This window comes from Equus asinus, chromosome 13 (genome assembly GCF_041296235.1).
Source record: "Equus asinus isolate D_3611 breed Donkey chromosome 13, EquAss-T2T_v2, whole genome shotgun sequence".
Taxonomy (NCBI): domain Eukaryota; kingdom Metazoa; phylum Chordata; class Mammalia; order Perissodactyla; family Equidae; genus Equus; species Equus asinus.
The window spans coordinates 10971463-10991147 of NC_091802.1; the positions used below are offsets into that span (position 1 = coordinate 10971463).

At 48.2% G+C, this 19685-nt stretch overlaps 1 protein-coding gene across 7 annotated transcripts; it reads left to right on the forward strand.

Moving 5' to 3' along the window:
• Positions 1-388: 388 nt before the first annotated feature.
• Positions 389-19607, forward strand: RNF222 (ring finger protein 222). 7 transcript variants are annotated; one of them, XM_014864112.3, is made up of 6 exons: positions 389-525; positions 811-887; positions 7339-7672; positions 10848-11061; positions 11711-12355; positions 16845-19607. In XM_014864112.3, the coding sequence occupies exons 5-6, from the start codon at positions 11738-11740 to the stop codon at positions 16875-16877; spliced, it is 651 nt and encodes a 216-aa protein (XP_014719598.2). In that variant the 5' UTR covers positions 389-525; positions 811-887; positions 7339-7672; positions 10848-11061; positions 11711-11737; the 3' UTR covers positions 16878-19607. The 7 variants fall into 7 exon arrangements, with proteins under 7 accessions (XP_014719598.2, XP_014719597.2, XP_070338455.1 ...); XM_014864111.3 differs by having other exon boundaries at positions 7339-7623; XM_070482354.1 differs by lacking the exon at positions 7339-7672.
• Positions 19608-19685: the final 78 nt, after the last annotated feature.

Below are 19685 nucleotides of genomic sequence, written 5' to 3' on the forward strand. Positions count from 1 at the left end.
GCCCAGGGAACAAACCTCCGCGCTCTCTCCTTTAGCTGCCCTTCCCCGACTTGTCCCAGAGCATCTCTGCGCCCGGAGCTGGCGATTTGAGAGGCCGTGTGCGTTGTGAGCGGGAGAGGGAACCGTGCCGGGAGCGCAGGCTGACCGCGCTGCAGGAACCGGCCGCGCGCGCGGGGGGGCGTCGTTCACCGCCTTCCAGCTCGCCCCGTGCCCCTCCCCGGCGCTCTGCCTCTTGTCGGAGCCCGCACCCTCGGGTCCTTGCCATTTTTATCCTCCAATCCAAGTTATATGTCTCCTTTAGTCAGAATTCTTGTTTGATCCCACACTGTGGCTTCCGGTCCAAAGGGCTCTCAGCTCAAGCATTTAAACCCGGCCTTGGGCTCAGCCATGAAAAGTCCCTAAGTGGCCTCTTCCTGGCTGTGGAATCCCCAGTCTGTGTCTGCTCCCCAGGCCGTCATCCTTCATTCATAGGTCCTAGTCAGCGTGTGCCAAGGTCTGCGCGTGACGACTTCAGGTGGTGCACAGGTGAAATTTTTTTTTTAACTTAACAGTATGTATTAATTTTGCTGCTTATTAAAAATATCATTAGAACATCAAACCTCTGATTTCACAGCTATGGATGCTTAAAATGAGGCGAGAGTAGATATTTAAGTTTAAAATGTGGCTCAATTAAAAAAATCAAGTAAACTGTTGTTTAGGTGGCGTTCTGGTGTGGCAAAAATTAGGAAGAGAAAGCATTAGGTTCGTTTCTCCCTGGGATTCCTCTCTCAAAAGCCCCGGATTCCTTCACAATCCCTCTCTCTTCCCCAGCCCGTCCTCCTTCCCCTCCCAGACTCACCTCTGGAGACCCTGCCCAGGACACAGCTTCTTCAAAGACAACATTGGCGGTACGTGGCTAAGTAAGGCTGTAACCCAGTGGCGAGCTCCTGTCTCGGGCCAGACCCAGGTTCTCAGTCCATTATGACTTTGAGGAGGGAATTTTGCTGTGGATTCCAAAGGAATTTAGAATAGAAAGTAGAATGACCATGTTGCCCAAACTCCCCTTGCAGGCCCCCAGCCCCAGACCCCACACACTTGGGTAAGCTTGAGAAGGTAGATTTATTCATTTAACAAACACTAATTTATTAAGCTCTGGTGATACCAGGCCCTATGCTGGAATCTACAGAGATGAGTTAGGATCCTCTCCTTCAAGGTCTTAGAAGATGGAGATGCCAGTGGGGAGGGGATGAAGTAGAAAGGCATTCCAGGTTAAAAAAAAAAAAGGCGTGGCGAAAACCCCACAGAGTCCCAAAAGTCCAAGGTGTTGAACTGAAAGCCACGACTGATATCAGAGGGGATGTCTGGAGTGAGTCTGGGAAAGGCAGCGAAGGCCTCAGGTGCTGGCCAAGGAGTGTGGGCTTTGTACTGAGGGCAGTGGGGAGCCATGGATGCCTTCAGAGGGAGGGGAGTGATGGGGTGGGACTTGTGAAGATACTCTGTGGCTGCTGCATACCGCTGTGCAGTTTGGGCTAAGGGGGCTGAGCGTGGAGGTAGGTAAGTTGGGAATGAAAAGTAGCCCTTATTCCGCCTACCAAGCCATGTGCCCTGGCAGGGCCTGGGTCAACCTGGAGGAAGGGCACCTTTGTTTTCTGTTCAAAGGCCATAGGTTTCCCCTGGCTATGTAATAATGGGGGAGAGCCCCTGGGGTGGGACAAAGGGAGCAGGTAAGACAGAGATTTCAGAGGCGTGGGCACCTTGGAGTGAGGAGGCCAGCCCAGAGAACTCACAGGGCCATGAATGAACTGAAACTCCAAAGGAGGCCCCTGAACTGGCTGGAAACAAGCAGGACCAGGGCCCAAGAACTGCAAATTGGTGGGGAGATGGCTGGGCTGCACCCAACTCGGTCCTCCCCAGTTTCACTGTGGGGAGTGTGGCCTCGCTGGCTGGACTGTGCTAGGAGGTGGCAGGGAGGTGGAGCAGGGCATCTTAAGGGATCACTGAAGCCTTGGCCTCTGTGTGGACTTCCCTAGGGATCAGGGAATCCTCCACTCCACACTTTCGGGATCCTCTGCTCTCCCTGGTTAGGCCTTTTCATCTGCCTAGCTTCCCCAGGCCAGTCAGGACTCCCATGAGTGGAGGCAGGGCGGGAGGAGGGTCAAGGGTCATGTGCACACCCACACTTATGGCCAGGAGATGCCCCACCTCCTGCCCGTTGGGCGTCTTTTAATTGCAACCACCATGAGTGCGTACAAGGGCGCAGCCAGCTTGCCCCCCACCCCACCCTATTCCCCCCCAACACACACTCCCATCCCCCACACCCCACCCCCAATCTCCCTTGAATGACTCCGGCCTCATCCACAGCCAGGACTGAGCAAGCCTCCACTGGCCGAATATGGGCAGTCAGGGCAACTGCTTCCTGTCTCCAAACCACACACAGCCCTTGATGTCCCTGATCCAGGCCCTGATCAGTGGTCCAGGTGTGCCCACAGGAACATGTTCAGCTGGAGAAGAGCGTTGTCCAGTGTCTTTTCACGGATGGCAGTGATAGAAAAAGACTAAGAGCTTCTGCCCTAGCAAAGGTTGACCTTAACCCATAATCACATTCTCCCTCTCCTCCCTCCCCTTCCCTCCTCCTCTGCACTCCTATGCCTCAGGGCCCAGCCTGCAGTTTCTGGCTCCACATGTGCTCCCCGGGCTCCCATCCCCCTCTGCCTTCAATATTTGGGGTGACTCACTTTACCCTTATTAAAATGTCAGCCCTGGCATATGGTTCTGAATGACATGAGTGATGCCATCTTATTAGGGTGGCCCGTGCCTGCTGGGGCTGGAGAGAAGGTGGAGCTGCAGAGTGCCCCTGCTGCTAGACACCCAGAGTCCCTTCCAGGGGAGCAGGAGACCCAAGAGCCGTGGGGATTCCACTTCCCTGGGGATGCTGCTGTGGAGAATGCTACACTGGGACACTGTAAGATGGTAGGGACAGAGAAGCACCTCTGTCTGAAAGAGCCACCTCAGCCTGTGGTGTTCCTCCACCTAGCCTGGAGGAAGGAGCATGTCTCCCAGCTACCTGGAACCCCAGCCATCTCCCAGGCCAGAGGTTCCCAAACAGGCTGCCCTTTGATGTTACCTAGAGAAGCTGCTAAAAACTTGAATTCCAAAAACTCAGACTATGCGTGTGCTGATAATGGAGAAAGCTCCAAGATGTAGTGTCGAGTAAGACAAGATGCAGAAGCATGTATGCGGTGCCTTATCCTTCGGTTTAAAAAAAAAAAAAAAGAAGGGAGAATAAGAATCTATATCTGTATTTGCTCATGTAGACACAAAAATAAATAAGCTGCACAAGAATTATAATGATAGTGGTTAATTTTTTTTAAAATTATCGTAAAATGCACATAATATAAAATTTACCATCTTAATCATTTTTAAATGTACAGTTCAGTGATATTCAGTATACTCACATTGTTATGCAATCATCGCCACCATCCATCCCTAGAAGTCTTTTCTTCTTCCTAAACGGAAACTCTACCCATTAAACAATAACTCTCCATTCCTCCCCCTCAGCCCCTGGCAACCACATTCTGCTTTCTATCTCTATGCATCTGACTACTCTAGGGACCTCATATAAGTGATATCATACAGTATTTGTCCTTTTGTGACTGACTTACTTCACTTAGGATAATGTCCTCAAAGGTCATCCATGCTGTAGCATGTGTCAGAGTTTTCTTCCTTTTTAAGGCTGAATAATAATCCATTGTATGACTACACCGCATTTGTTAATCCATTCACCTGTCGATGGACACTTGGGTTGCTTCCACCTTTTGGCTGTTGTGAATAATGCTGTTATGAACATGGGTGTACAAGTATCTGTTGGAGTCTCTGCTTTCAATTCTTTTGGGTAAATACCCACAAGTGGAATTGCTGGATCATATGGTAATTCTATTTTTAATTTTTTGAGGAGCTGCCATACTGTTTTCCACAGTGGCTGCACCATTTTATATTCCCACCAGCAGTGCACAAGGGTTCTGATTTCTCCCTTTCTTCACCAAATCTTGTTATTTTCTGTTTTTTTGATAGTAGCCATCCTAATGAGTGCAGAGGAAATGGGCAGATGGGGACATCAAGGGGAGGGAAACTCTACTGCAGATCTTTAAACACTTTTTCATTTTTCAATCATCTGAATATATTATTTATTCAAGAAATTGAGTTGTGTTGTTTCAACATTTATTATGACAATTCCAAACATACAGCAAAAACTTTTTGAAAGAAGTGAAATTTGAAAAAGAATTGAATTCTACAATGAGAACCCATATATCCAACTCCTAGATTCCACAATTAGCTTATACTATTCTTGCATTATCACTATCTATCCATTCCTTTATCCATCCAATTTAAAAAAACAAATATAGAATGTAGTTTCCTAGGCCCCTCCCAAGACCTGCTAAGTCCTGAGACAGGGCCTGGAAGCTGTATCTTTAATCAGTTCTCCAGGTGATTCTAGTATTTGAGGACTCCCATCCTGGGCCAGCTGTTCATCCCTCATAGAAACTGTACCCACAGTCAGTTGGCAGTCAGTCAGCATCAGCCAGGATTCTCCCTTGTCTGGAAGCCCCCTACCCTCAGAGAGGTCTCTCCAAGGGAGGTCTTATCTTAAGGGGCCAAAATGGTCACAGACTCATCCCCATCCTGGGCAGCCTCTTCCCCAGAACATGCTTCAGTGCCTCGGCAACACCACCCCCAGTGAGGCCCCGAATGGGACACAACTCTCCAATGGGGCCTGACCAGAGCAGAGGTCACTGGTCCCATCCCTCCCTGAGCTAAAAACTAGTTTTCTACAGTTCAGCCTGCATTTGTCCTTTCTGCTGAGAAGGACAGGATACCATAAAATCTGGTGGGATTTGCAGTAGATACCTTAATCACTAAGCCAGGACCAGATTGGCCAGGCCCCTTGGAGTAGGAGGTATTCAAGTCCTCTTACCCCTCTTTCAGCTTCTCTTTTTGCTATGATGATGATGATCATCATCATCATGGTAGATAATGCTGATGAAGCCATTAATGCATAAGAGGCATGGTTCCAGGCACATTATTTGCATCCCTTCATTTAATCATCCCAATAGTCCCATAGAGCAGGTACTATTATCTCCATTTTTCAGATGAAGCAACTGAGGTACAGCGGAATTAAGCAACTTACTCAAAGGTACACGGCACTTTATATAAACACATGGAGAGCGTTTGTGAATGCGTCTGCACTGGTTTTAACTTCCTAGAGCTCCCTACTATCAAATCCTATAGTGTAGATTCTCCTAGTTAATATGCCTGTGCTAGCAACCTTTCCTGATAACTAATTCCCTTCTGCTTGTCAAGACTTAACAGTCCTATGTCCCACTCTCTCAGGACCTTGCTAGATGGCTAGAGCCAACCTGACAAAGTCAAGCTAAGGTTTTTCCAGCTGATATATTTACTCTCTCAGATAAGTTGTGTGTGTGTGTATTGTACATATGTATATACATATATGTACATAGATTGTATATGTAAAATATTTATACGCACGCACATACATTTATATACGTAATTTTTAAAGTGGAATTCTTATTTTGGAACACAAAACTGTGACAGACTATAGTAATACATATTTATATATTTAAGGTAATCTTCAAAGTCAAGATTCATGTCAGAGCCAGTGAAAAAGATTTGGGGGCCTCAGGAACTTCCTATTACCCTATAATCACATCACATTAGTCTGGGTCTAAGGGCAGCCCCGCCTGGCTCAGTACCCTCTCCGAGGCACACAGGGATGCTGATGCTGAGGTATTTGGGATCCTTTTCAGGAACCCCCAGAAAGCCATAGATAGAGTTGTGAGCCATGCTGCTGAAGGGGCCCCTGGAGGTGCTGATAGAAGGAGAGAAATTTGGGGAGGCTTCTGGGACTAGAGTTACAAAATCAAATGTAGGATGCCCAATGAAATTTGAGTTTTAGAGAAACAATGAATACTTTTTTAGCACAGGTAGGTCCCAAATATTGCATTGAGCATATTTATTCTAAAAAACTATTTGTTGTTTATCTGACATCCAAATTCACCTGGGCTGTCTACATTTCTATTTGCTAAATCTAGGACTACCTGGGCCTCCTCACATTTGGCTCCTGGGGAAAGAACATGAGAGACTGTCATGACAGTTGGTTCTCAGCCATCTTTATGTCCCTGGGAGAGGTAGCCAGGTGCACTGCCCTGATGTCCTCCCCTACCAGCTTCAAGGTGGCTATGGAGCCAGGCCGTGGTTGGTGGGGTGGGGGTGGGGCCATCCTGGAGTACCCTATGGGGTCACACTCATTCTTGATTGTGCTTTGGATCTAGAAACCTCCTTTTTTCAGAAGAAAACTGATTTCTTGAGGACTTGGCCTCCAGTCCTGAGAGGACTTGAAGGGCTCTCCCAAAATGGTTTCCAGTTCCCCTGGCTTGGCTCCTGCCTTATTCTTGATTTTTTTTTTTTCTTCTGATCATGAAAGAAACACACATTTGGGGTGAAAATTCAAATATCATAGGAACGTATAAATTAGAAAGTCCCGCCAGAGATTATTACTATCAAGTTTGATGTGTCTTCTTTCAGATTTTTCTCTATAAAGATTATCGTATATTATCATTTCCATAAATAGAATCATATTGTACAGACTGTTCTGAAACTTGCTTCTATTTCACATGAAATCAGGGACTTCTTGCCATGCAGGTGTGCCTTTCTACTTCATTGGTTTTACTCTGCCTGATTCTTTTTTTTTTTTTTTGAGGAAGATTAGCCCTGAGCTAACATCCGCCACCAATCCTCCTCTTTTTGCTGAGGGAGATTGGCCCTGAGCTAACATCTGTGCCCATCTTCTTCTACTTTATATGTGGGATGCCACTACAGCATGGCTTAATAAGTGGTGCATAGGTCTGCACCTGGGATCCAAATCGGCATGCACCCCGGGCCGCCAAAGAGGAGCATACGAACTTAACTGCTGCTCCACCAGGCCAGCCCCTCTGCCTCATTCTTTATCCCAGCGGTGTTTGGTCTTTTGGAGCTCTGCGCCCCTCCGAATGTTCGATGAATGACAAATGCACACAGGCACATCACCCAAATTTTTGTACATGACTTTGGGTAGCAATGCCTTACTGAGGCTGATCTGACCCCTTCACCCTGTGCATGATGGGGTGGAGGGGATCACTGAAATGGGTCCAGGAGGGTGGAAGGACTGTGAGCATGACTTTCTTATTGTTGGAATGGGAAGACCCATCTATGGGGAGCCTCACTCAAAGGGGTCCTGGGTCACTGCCTCCATTGTGAGACTCTCTGCTTGTTTCGAGAACCCATCCTTGGGCTCCTTCTCAACAGGGGGCTCCTCTTCTAGCATCCTCATCAAGATCACCTGACTCCACCAGCTGCCAACCCCCTGGGCAATGCCAAGAGCCTCCTGGCCTCAAACAGGTTGGGCGACATTCACTTCCTGGCACTGTCCTCCTGACCTGCTCAGTCATTAGGAAATGCCTCAGCGGCGGCCGTCACAATGACAGCAGGAGGAGGACGTACTGCCTGCCCAACACCTCTGGGTGGCTCAGATCTGCTCTGCGGAGGCCGCGGGTGGAGAGGTGGATGCTGCTCTCCCTGGTCCCAGCCAAAGTGAGTCTGGGAGCCCAGCTGGGGGCGGGGAAGGAGCAGTCAGAGCTTGGTAAGGTTCTGGACTGAAACTGGAGTGATGCAGGGGTGTGGGAGTGTGTGTGTGCGTATGTGTGTGTGTGTGGTGTGGAGGGGTGGGGAAGTGGTCATAGCTGAAGCCTTACATTGGGAATCCAGGAGGGAAGTCTGGGTGCCTAGAAGTGTCACTCTGCCCCATAGGCTCATTGTCCCAAGGTGGGGGGGAGGAGGGCTGCCTGGACTGTTCACGCCCCCCAAGCAGTCCTCACAATGGGCTGCTGCTGTGGGTGAAGCTGGGCACTGGGGCTTCATCAGGTCAGCTCCCCTTGGGCCAGCCTTTGTCCTGCCCTGCCTCACAGGTGGCTGGAGTGGCAGCTCTGTTTAGAGTCACTCTGAGGAGGGAAATTGGGGTAGTCACTTTTCCATTGATGCTTCTTCATCTATTCCTTTTTTTTTTTAAACCACTTTACTGAGGTATGATTGACATACAAAAAGTTATACAGATTTAACATACACAACTGGGTTCTAGAGCTCTCACGAGGTATTTTCATCCATGGATGTTTGTTAAATCAGTGTTTCTGTAGAGGTATGAGGGCTGGAACCTCCTATTCTGCCATCTTGTTCTCAATTCTTCATCTACTCTTTGGACCAAGGCTTGGAATGCCCTCCATGAAGGCACATCTGAATTGTCACTAGAGGTGGTGGTACATGGCACGGGCTCCCTAACCAGGCTGACCTGGGCTCGGATCCTGGGTCTGCCCTGTACTAGCCGTGTGACTTTGAACAAGTTACTTAAGCCCTGAGCCTCAGTTCCCTCACGTGTAAAATGGAGACAATACCTACCTCCCAGAGTTGTAGTCAGGATTAAATGAGGAAGGGATGCAAAATGCCAAGCACATAATTAGTGTTCAGTAAATAGTAGCTGTTATAATTATTTATTATTACCTCGACACTGGTCACCTAAGACTTTCCAGCCCTCCTCTCCCGCAGCTTCCTAAAGCACCAACAGGGATGCCTTTTGTCATATAATGTCTCACATTGTTATTTAGCTGTTTGTGCCCAAGCCAGAGCTTGTTCCTTGCATTTCTTCTGCTGCCCTTTCCCCCGCTCCCCCTGACCCCAGCACTCGAGACAGAGTCAGGCCCATAAGAGGAACTCAAGGATAGAGAACGAATGAAATGGAATTAACAGAAAGGGAGGGACTCAAGGAGGGAGGGGTCAGGGAAAGACTGAGAAGGGGAGGTGGGAAGAAGGTGGGGAAGGAGGGTGTACTATCCAGACGTGAATGGCGCGCTCTCCTGAGGCACAGGAAGGAGAAAGGATTGTCCCGAAAGGCCATCAGTGGGAACCTGGGATGTCTTTTGCATCCCTTGGATCCCTTTTACTTCTTCTTAAACGCGGATGAGACAGAGGTCCACCCCCTCTCCCCCGCTCATTCCAAGGATGTGCTTCCTGGCTTAGCTAATATCCCTTCACCCAATCTATCAACCAAGTCTAATAATGTTCTCTATGTCGTCCCGGGAACCTTCTCTCTCTGCCATCTCCCTCTCCATCTCCTTCTCAGGTGACCTCAGACAAGTCAGTTCCCCCTCTCTGGACCTGGGTTTGCTGACCTATAAAACTAGATTTAACTAAATCACCTCAAAAGTCCTTTCTTCCCCTAGCATTCTCTTATCTATCTGCTTTCATTGTCTTGCCTATCTTGATACCTACTTCTCACGTACGTACCCAAATGACTTAAGGTATTGTTCATCATTCCTCCTTTCTAAAAAAAAATTCTCTTTTTTAAGAAAACTTATAACTGTCCATTAGGCTCTAAAGTTTCATGAAGGATTTTCTTGATCACTATGTATCCCCAGTGCCTCACTCAGTACCTAGCACATGGCAGGTGCTCTGTAAATATTTGTTGAATAATTGGATGGATGGATGGATGGATGGATGGATGGATGGAAGGAATTCTCACCATACACCTGTGAGGAGTTATGAAATGCGGGAGGTCATGTTAGCAGCTGGTTGGCTTAAGAAAATCATGGTCATCCTGAGAATAACCCCGGTTTAGTTTAGACATTTGCAAGTGTGTTATGAAATGAAAACAACTGAGAAACACTGGAATCACCATCTTCATTTTTATCCGTTGCCCATCACTTACCTAATCTATGGTCATCTTGTTCAGTTATTCTAATTTGAGGGGAGCTGCCTCTGTCAGGGTGGTGTGATTTTTTAGTCATCTACATCATAAGGAGCATCGAGGGAGGAGAGGCAAGGAAGGGAAGGCAGATGCTAGGAGCGGCGAGGACTTGGCCTGCCTTAACAATGACGCCTACCATTTATTCAGCACTTTCTGCGTGCCAGACTCTTCACTCACCTTAGCTCACTTAATACTCTGAACAACTCTCAAAGGAAGGTAGAACTATTATTAGCAACCCCATTGTATAGATGGGAAACTGAGGCTCAGAGAGGTTAAACACTTGCCTGAGGTTATACAGACAGGAATGGGTATATCAAGGATTTGAACCCAGCTCCAGAGTCTGAGAACTTGAAACCCCCACCCCCAGCCTGGGCACCACCTTGACCACCTCAGAGACCAAAGCATGAAAACCCCTGCAAAGGTTTGGTGCTACCTGCAGGCTCCCAGGCCCTCTATCCCCACCTCTACATATTTTTGCTTTTTCTTAGTTATGGGACATTTTTAACTTGGCAAATGGATTTGAAACCAAGCCAAGAGAGGGGAGAGATTCCAAAAGACTTGTGATTTGACAAACTATAGTTTGTCCTTCCTATTAACTAATCTTGTTTCCATTATGCTATCTCTCAGGTTTGGGGGCGGCCACACAGATCTATTTGTCAGTGTGTTCAGGGGTCTTTTGTCTCTGTCATTGGTGGAAGAATATATCAATAACAGGTGATCACAGTCCCTTTAAAGAGGCTGTTCTAGATAAATTTAGACTACACAGTTGTGATACTGGGGACTTTTAAATGAGGACACTTGGACCTCGCCATATACCCAAATAGGTCTTTCCCTTCAAAGTTATCATCCTGGGAAGCTATGTACTTCATCCAACAGTTCTGCCATTGCTGAGAACATCTTTGGGGCCTCTCCTTTGCTCTCAGATAATGTTTAAAACCTATGCTGTTACTTCATGGCGACTCCATATCTTTGATTCAAAACAGTATCATGCCACTTGAGCACCCATTTACTTTCTCACCAGGCTTGACTCCCTGTGACTTTTGGCCATTTCCAAAATATCAGACATATCCTCGAAGGATGAAATCTGCCCTCACCTAGGGTAAGCAGAAAGTTCTCTCGCTGCCCCAGGCAGCCCTGTAAGAAGAATCTGAAGAATGACTGAGCTTGACAGGTGGAGGAATGAGCCCACAGCTCCTTGATGTAACTATGCAGAGGGCCAGGAGGCATTTGGATGTGTAAGTTCTGAGCTTTATTTTCAAAACAGTCATTGTTTTACAGTCACACTTAGCACAGAGGAATGCAATCCAATGGGTGGATACAACCCAGTGGATCAACCAACCCCTGAGCAGGGAGGGTGAGGAGTAGCCGAGGCTGTTCTGGAAATCGGCCCCTCTGGATGCAGGCCCACTGGAGTCCGGACTGAGGCTGGGGGAGCATCTGCTTAGCTGCCTTCTTCCCCTGAGAACTGGGTCTTCCTGCTTTCATTTCTGGCATTGAACCAGAAAGAGGCTAGATGGTGATCTCACTGTGTGTGCATGCCATGGTTAAGCTAGGGTATCAGGAGGCTATACCTTCGTCACACTGCACGCACCTCCTTCGAGAGTCCAGTGCAGCTGGGATCTCTCCTTATCTGTCTCCCAATCCCCCCTTCCAGAAGTGTCCCCTCATTTCCTCCTAGGGGGTCTTAGGCTATAGTCTCAGGTCTTGGTTTAAATCAGGTTGACCACTGAGGAGGAGCAGCAGAAGAGGAAAGGGTAGGAGGAAAGGAAAGAGAACAGAAGACAAGGAGAAAGGGAAGAAGGAAGCTGAGGTGTAGGAGGGAGTTAGGAAGGGGAGGGAAGGAGGGAAAAAGGCACTGATGCTCATGGCTCTTCCTTCCCACAGCTAAGGCCCTGCCGTCCCGGAGCGGCCATGTCAGAAGGGGAGAGCAAGGACAGCTTGGGCAGCGAGTGCCCCGTGTGCTACGAGAAGTTCCGAGATCTGGAGGACGCCAGCCGGACACTGAGCTGTGGCCATATGTTCTGCCATGACTGCCTCGTCAAGTACCTACTGTCCACTCGCGTGGATGGGCAGGTCCAGAGGACCATCGTCTGTCCCATCTGCCGCTACGTCACCTTCCTCAGCAAGAAGAGCTCCCGCTGGCCCTCCATGCTGGACAAGAGCTCCCAGAGCCTGGCCGTGCCCATGGGCCTGCCCACTGTGCCACCACTGGACACCATGGGCCACACAAACCCCCTGGCCATCTCTCAGCCTGTCTGGAGACCATCCCCAAGTCAGAGTGCCCAGCTGCCCTTGGACCTGCTGCCCAGCCTGCCCCGGGAGCCACAGATCTTCATCATCAGCCGCCATGGGATGCCCCTGGGGGAGCAGGACAGTGTCCTGCCGCGGCGCAGCCTGGCAGAGCTTTCTGAGGCATCCCCAGCACCCAGCTCCACCCGGTCATTCTGCTGCCGCTCCCGAGCCCTACTGCTTATCACTCTCATCGCTGTGCTGGCTGTGGTGGCCGCTGTCTTGCCCTGGGTCCTGCTGGTGAGGAAGTAGGCATGAGTGGTGGCACCTGCAGGGGCCGCCAAGTGAGGCGGGGCCTGAGAGCTGCTCTGGAAGCTGCCCTGCTCCACACAGCTGGGCTGGCCATGGCCTGGGATGGGGCAGCGGGGCCCCACTGCAGAGCTGGTCCAACCAAGCCCTGAAGAGCGGGCGAGCAGAGAGAGGGCGTTAGCACGGTGCTGACTGGAAGTATGGCGGCATATCCCTACCCCCATTTCCTCGTTCCCACCAAAGGCTGAGGCCTGACAGAGAGGCTGGGGGCTGGTGATCTCTGAGGCTAGAGCTGAGATGAGCAGCTGAGCTCTGGGCTGAAATGGAAACTCCAGGTTCCAGGCCAGGGTGAAAATGTGATGGAAGCCCCTCCTCAGAACCAACAGCCGTGGCCCCCTGGTGCATCCTCAGCAGCTGCTTTCTCCTTCCTCTAGGCTAGAACTGAGCAGGGTGGGAAGATGGGTGGTTCCCTTCCTGTAGGGTCACCAGCCCTGACATACAGTCATATTCTGCCAGGTGACCTAACTGAAGCCAGGTGGGGCTTCCCAGGGACAAGGAAGCTCTGCTGGCATGTCCTGCTGGGTCGAGGCTCAATGGCAGGACTCCTCCAGGTCACAATTCCCATCCAGGATGCTCTAGCTTGCTCTCAGGAACAAACAGAAGGGGCAGTGCAGGGGCCAAAAGGACATGTTTCCCAGAATCTTGCACCCATCCACAACCCTCTCAGCTGGGCCAGTGTGCATGCCTTTCCACCCCCAAGTCCTCCCACCTCCTAATCTCCAGCCTGAAACGTCTTCCCTGAGAGAGAAGTCGATCACAGAGGCTGTGGCCCAGGATTTCTGGGGGAAGAAACAGAAAATGGTCTTCCTGGGGAGGTGAGGCCACATCAGGAAATAGGGGTTTGTCGATAGGGGCCAAGGCCAGCAGGATGTCCCACAAACAGAGCCAGAGGTCTCCCCAAGCCTCCCAGGTCCAAGAAATGGTCCAAATTTTGAGTCTTGGGGTTTTCAAGGATAGTCTGGAAGGCCGGGAGTGCAGGGGAAGCCTGATGGCCGAGACTTGAGTCAGCTGAGAACTATGTGGACAAATTAACCCCTGGGGGCTCCCGCCTCCCTCCCAGCCCAAGTCGGCCACCTCATGACCCAACCACTCATTAGAGGCCACACCAGCTGGGCCAGTTTCCGAGGTGGAGTCCCAGGCTGGGATGGGCGAGGAAGGGTGGGGAAGAAAACAGCTGTGCTTGTCAGGGACGCTACTGTCTCAATGAATGCTGACACCCAGGTGCTGTCGGCTGCTGGCCATGGCCTCTTTACCTGGGGACCCCACCCTGGAAGGTGCTGGGGGTCCTTGAGGACCACTAGAAAAACCTCAGATTGGGTTTTGCCTGAGGAGCTAGTCATTCAGCCATTTTCTGTTTGCTAAGGCTCGTAAGTCAATGGCCATAATATTAAATTAATTTTAGGATTAGAAACAACAAAAACCTGCAGCTATTCTGTCACACCCCAGGTGTGCCAACAGCTGAGCCCTCCACAATGTATACCTCTCTTGGCAAAGTTTGCTATTTGCGGGAAAAGAAATGGCACTCTGCCTCTTATCTAGTTCCCAAGTGCCTGTGGTGGTGGCTGTTTGGGGACCATCAGGGAAAGGAATCCACACCAGAGGGGATATTTGGGACACAGGGAGGGCTTATTTAAAGCACTTATGGACTTCCTTATGCTCTTTTCAAGACTAGAGAACAGTATAGGTGCTACTTGGGCAGGGGGTACAGGTGGATCCATGGGGAAAATATTTATTATAGGAATAAAAATGTTACATTTACAAAGACTCTAATGAGTCTGTTTTAACCTCAGCGGGGCTGCTTTAAACAGTGTCATGAATTTCTCGGGACGAGATTTTAGTCTTTTCAGATTCTGTTGTGTTTGCCAAAAGTTAATTTCAAAATACCTGTAGTGTTTTCATTTCAGTGGTGACTTGTAGATGGCACTTGTTTTATTTTCAAAGAATGTCAAAAGCTATTTTTTAAATAAAGGTCTATATTTTCTCAAAGTTCCAGAGACATTGGAAATGCATGTGGGAAGCTCTAAGCTTGGGCTTTTAGGATAGTTCACTTTATTTATTTTTGTGAGGAAGATTGTTGCTGAGCTAACATCTGTGCCAATCTTCCTCTATTTTATATGTGGGACGCCTGCCTCAATATGGCTTGATGAGTGGTGCATAGGTCCACGCCTGGGATCCAAACCCACGAACCCTGGGCTGCGGAAGCAGAGCACATGAACTTAACCACTACGCCACCTGGCCAGCCCCAGGATGGTTCGCTTTAGATTGAAAAAGACAGTTCGAACATACACAGGCAAATGCCTCCTCAACATTTATTCAGCGACATTTGTGAAGGAAATGCAAATTAGAATTCTGCTGGCATAAGATTTTTCACCTATTAGCTTGTCAAACCCTGAACATTTTAAAACCCACTCTGCTGCCAAAGCTGAGGGGAAGGAGGTGAGGTGGTAGGAATGTATATTGGTAAAACACCTAGGAAAGGAAATTTGTCATTATCTATCAAAATGTCCACTTTGACCCAGCAATTGTCGTTTTAGAAATGTATCCTACAAATATACTAGCATATATGAGCAGTGAGACATATACAACGTAATATAATTGCAGCCTTGTTCATAATAACAAAGGACTGGGAAAACCCTACATGCCAATCAATGGGGGGTTGGTTGTATAACTTAAGGTCCAAGGACTCTCATGCAGCTGTAAAAAGAACAAGGAAGGAGTCTATGAACTGACATGGAAAGTCTCCAGGACGTAATAGCTGAAGGGAAAAAGCAGGGTGTGGAACACTGGGTATCAGATACTACAACTTGTAGAAAGTGGGGGAATAAGCATTTACATTCCTTTTTACATTACATTTTGCTTACTTATGCATAAAGAAATTGGGAAGATAAGTAAAAAACTAATAACAGTGATTAACTGTGGAAAGGGATGAGAAAATGATGGAATGGGAAGGGGAATTGTCCCTTAACCTTGGATACTTTTTGGTTTTTGAACAAAGTAAATGTATTAGTTATTCAGAAATTAAATTGAAAGATTATATTAGAAGCTAAAGATATCTTCACTGGTCACACCTGTTGCCTGGTGAGGAGCCGGCCCCAAGAACATTTGAGAGCTGCCAGACATGTCCTGTCGTTTGAGAGGGTCAGCTACTGGCTCGGTGGGCCTGGTTTGTCTGGTTAGAGGTGTGACATTTTCTGCTTAACAGGCACCCCAGGAAGGAAGGTAAAAAGTTTAACATTCTCAGTGTTCCTAAGTTCCTATGGATTTCTTGGGCCCCCATCATTTAATGTGCTTGTTCTGATTCTTCTCTACGCTTCCTTTCCTTTCTCAAATAAAATCTTTTTCTTTAAGCAACCATCCTGGGGTCAGGGCACTACAGGAAGATACCATTAGATAAATAGACAGACAGACAAAGATAGATAGGTAGGTAGGTAGGTAGGTAGGTAGATAGGCAGACAGATGGATGGAGGCCGGGGGTTCAATGTAAACTCTCTTGCTCTTCTCTTCCTCCTCTTGTCCAGAGGTATCCCCTCTTACACACCCACCCCCACACACACACTTTGCCACCTCCCATTACAATAACCTTTAACTCTAATACATACTTGCACAGTCTAGGCCTACCAAGCAAAGAATCTATGTGTTGCTGGTGGGCCCTGGGCCAGGGCTGCCAGGAGCCTGGGCATGCACTTTAGAGACCTCTGTGCCCCTCAGATACAGTCCTAGGACCCCTCCCCTCAATGAAGCCTGATGACTCAAAGACAGCTCTGCACTCTCCTCACTTCTCCCTTTGACCTCCTCATCAGTCCAAATACCCTTTTTGGCACAAAATAAACAACCTTGCCCCATCCTCACAACTCCTCCCTTTCCTTCATCCTCCTCTTACTCGGTACAAATGAATGCCACAATTAAATCTCAGCACAAACTATTGGTAGTTCCAACAACAGTGCGGGTGCAGACCTCTGGGCCTTTGCTTTGGTGGCTTCCTCCACCTGGAATATGCTTCCCACCTTGTCTACCTGGAAAATTCCTACCTAGCTGTCCAGAAACAGTTCAAGGGGTACCTACGGAGACTTTCCCACCCCCAACCTCAGCTAGAATTGGCCGCTCCTACATTGTGCCCCACACTGCATCACACCATCTTCCTAGGAATGCTTCATTATGCCTATCTGTTGACAAGTCCGCTGCCTCCTTCTAGACAATGTGCTCCTTGAGGGGAAGCTAGATCTTACTGATCTTTGTATCTCAGTGCCTGGCATAGAATTTAGTAAAGAGTAAGAACCAGATAAATATTTGAAGAATGCATGAGTGAAGGAATGAATGAATGAACAAATAAACGGGGTGGTTTGGTGTCTAGAAAAGAAGTTTAGTCCAAGGGACTTGGACACCTACGTGTCTGGATAACACTTGCTTTAATGTGTCTTAGGGTTTCATAAAGACCAGCTTCAAAATAACCTGAAAGAGCCAGTTTAAAAGGACCTTTCTCCCCAATCAAAAAATGCGCAGAGGATATGAACAGACATTTTTCCAAAGAAGATATACAGATGGCCAACAGGTACATGAAAAGATGTTCAACATCACTAATTATTAGGGAAATGTAAATCAAAATTACAATGAGATATCACCTTACACCCATCAGAATGGGTATAACTAACAAGACAAGAAATAACAAATGTTGGAGGATGTGGAGAAAAGGGAACACTGCTGGTGGGAATGCAAACTGGTGCAGCCACTATGGAAAACAGTTTGGAAATTTCTCAAAAAATTAAAAACCGATGTATCATATGATCTGGCTATCCCACTACTAGGTATTTATCCAAAGAACATGAAATCAACAATTCAAAGAGATCTATGCATCCCTATGTTCATCGCAGCATTATTTACAATAGCCAAGATGTGGAAGCAACCCAAGTGCTCATCAATGGATGAATGGGTAAAGACGATGTGGTACAGATATACAATGGTGATATATATGTATATACAATGTGGTATATATATACAATATATACTCAGCAATAAAAAAAGACAAAACCATGCCATCTGCAACAACATGGATGGACCTTGAGGGTCTTATGCTACGCAAAATAAGCCAGACAAAGACAAACACTGCATGATTTCACTCACATGTGGAAGATAAACAAACACATGGATAAAGTGGACAGATTGATGCTTACCAGAGGGGCGGGGGGGTCGAGAGGGGTAAAGGGCACATGTGTATGGTGACAAATAAAAACTAGACTATTGGTGGTGAACAAGATGCAGTCTATATAGAAACTGATATATAATAATGTACACCTGAAATTACACAATGTTATAAAACAATATGACCTCAATAAAATAATTTTAAAAAAAAGGTCTTTTTAAAATCATATAAGAATATAAGGAAGAGGGAGAGAGAGGGCAGCCCAGCTAGGTGGCCAGAGGATCATGCAGGGTGGCGCCAAGACACCCAACAGACATTTGCGAAGATAAACAGACTATAACTAGGCTACCAGTAATTTGCACCTGTGTGTACAATTTGTACCCTGGCAATCTTCACACTGTGTAAAATGGTTATGCTGTCCAAATGGTGAGCTGAAGGTTTAATTTCGATGACTCAGTGTTGGATGGAGGGAGGGAGCTAAGGAGGCCTGAGAGGGTAGGTTGACAGCAGAGAATAATGGGGAGGCTGAGGAAACAGAGAGGGCCTTTGTGGGGAGGGGAAGATGATGGGGGAGACCTGAAGAAGAGTGGATTTAGGAAATTAGCAAGGACAAGAAGAAAGAAAAGAGGGTGAAACAGTGAACACCAGACAGGAAGGTGAGGTAGGAAGGCAGGAGCCTCCAGAGGCTTCCTATGGCTTTCAGCGTCCAAATCAAACTCAGCTCCACCCAGAGCCCAGTGGGCTTCCATCTGAAGGCTTCTAACTCTAGCCACAAGGACCTGGCTCCCGGAAACAATGTGTCATGCTGCTTCACAGCTCCATGGCTCCTCTCTAGCTCTTCTCATGGAGAAAATTGCAACAGAGCTCAAAACTCAGTCACGGGTGACCTCACCCAAGAAGTCTTCCCTGACTCCAGAGCTCTCTTCTGCTCCAGGAGCACCAAGATGCACCAAGGGAGAAGTGCCAAGGGCAGCTGGGCTCAGCCAGCACTTTTCTTGGAGTCCTGTGGTTGTTGATTTCATTGTTTGTTCTCTCCTCTTAGACATAGAGCTTCCTGTAGGCAGAAACTTTGACAATTTCATTTTGTAGCTCCAGTGTCCAGTTCAGAGCTGACCTGTTTAAGATGCTCCATAAACATTTGTTGAAAAGAATTGCATGGAGGAATTCTCACCGAATTTTTGAATTACTGGAAAATCTGGGACTATTTCCTTCATAGTATACTTAAGAACACAACCATTTTTATGTCAGGAAAGCACATATTCTTTACTGACTCTATTCTGGGACCTCAAGGATATGGTTTCTCGCTCTTTGACTTGACCCAATGGGTTCCTACAAATTGGGACCATATACAGAGTCACCAGAAGGGACTGAGAACCCAGACTGCATGGGTTCATCTAAAACCTGTGGCTTCTGTACAAGCTTGCACAAGTTCCTCTCACTTCTCTGTGGCTCAGTGTCCCCATCAGTAAAATGGGGACAGCAGTACCAGCATCACAAGGCTATTTAGTGTATTAAAGGAGTTAATAATGTTAAGCGAGTAGAAGTGTCCCTAACACTCGGCAAGCTCACTACATCTTATGTATTATTATGAAATGTGTGTCTTCCCTCAGTATGACACTTGCGTTATTCGTTCAACAGAAACCGACTCCCTGCCAGGCACGCTGCGGGAGTTCAGCCCGCAACGCAGCCTGCCTCAGAACCCATTTGCAAGGGAGCGCACCGCCTCGCCCTGCTTCCTTCAGATCCTGAACTGAATGACAGCAGGCAGTAAAATTCAGAAAGGGGCACAGCTCTCGGCATGGAAAAGCTTCCTCACGCCGCGCTCCTTCCAAGAGCAGTCTTGCACCAACACCCTCGGCATCACCCGGGAGCTCGCGAGACGCTGGTTCAGACCTACTTCCGCGGGGCGGGAGGCGGTTGGGTGGCCCCAGTCCTCGCAAGGCCCTCGCCGGCTGGAGCCGAATCTCGGGCGGGCCCCACGGCGGGGCCAGCACGCGCCGCGGTGTGGAGGCGGCAGTCGGCGCCCAGCTGGAACTCGTTAAAGCACCGGCACACTCGACACACCCGACACACCCACACCATTGGCCCAGGCGGGATGGTGGAGCTCCAAGGGGACTGGCCAGT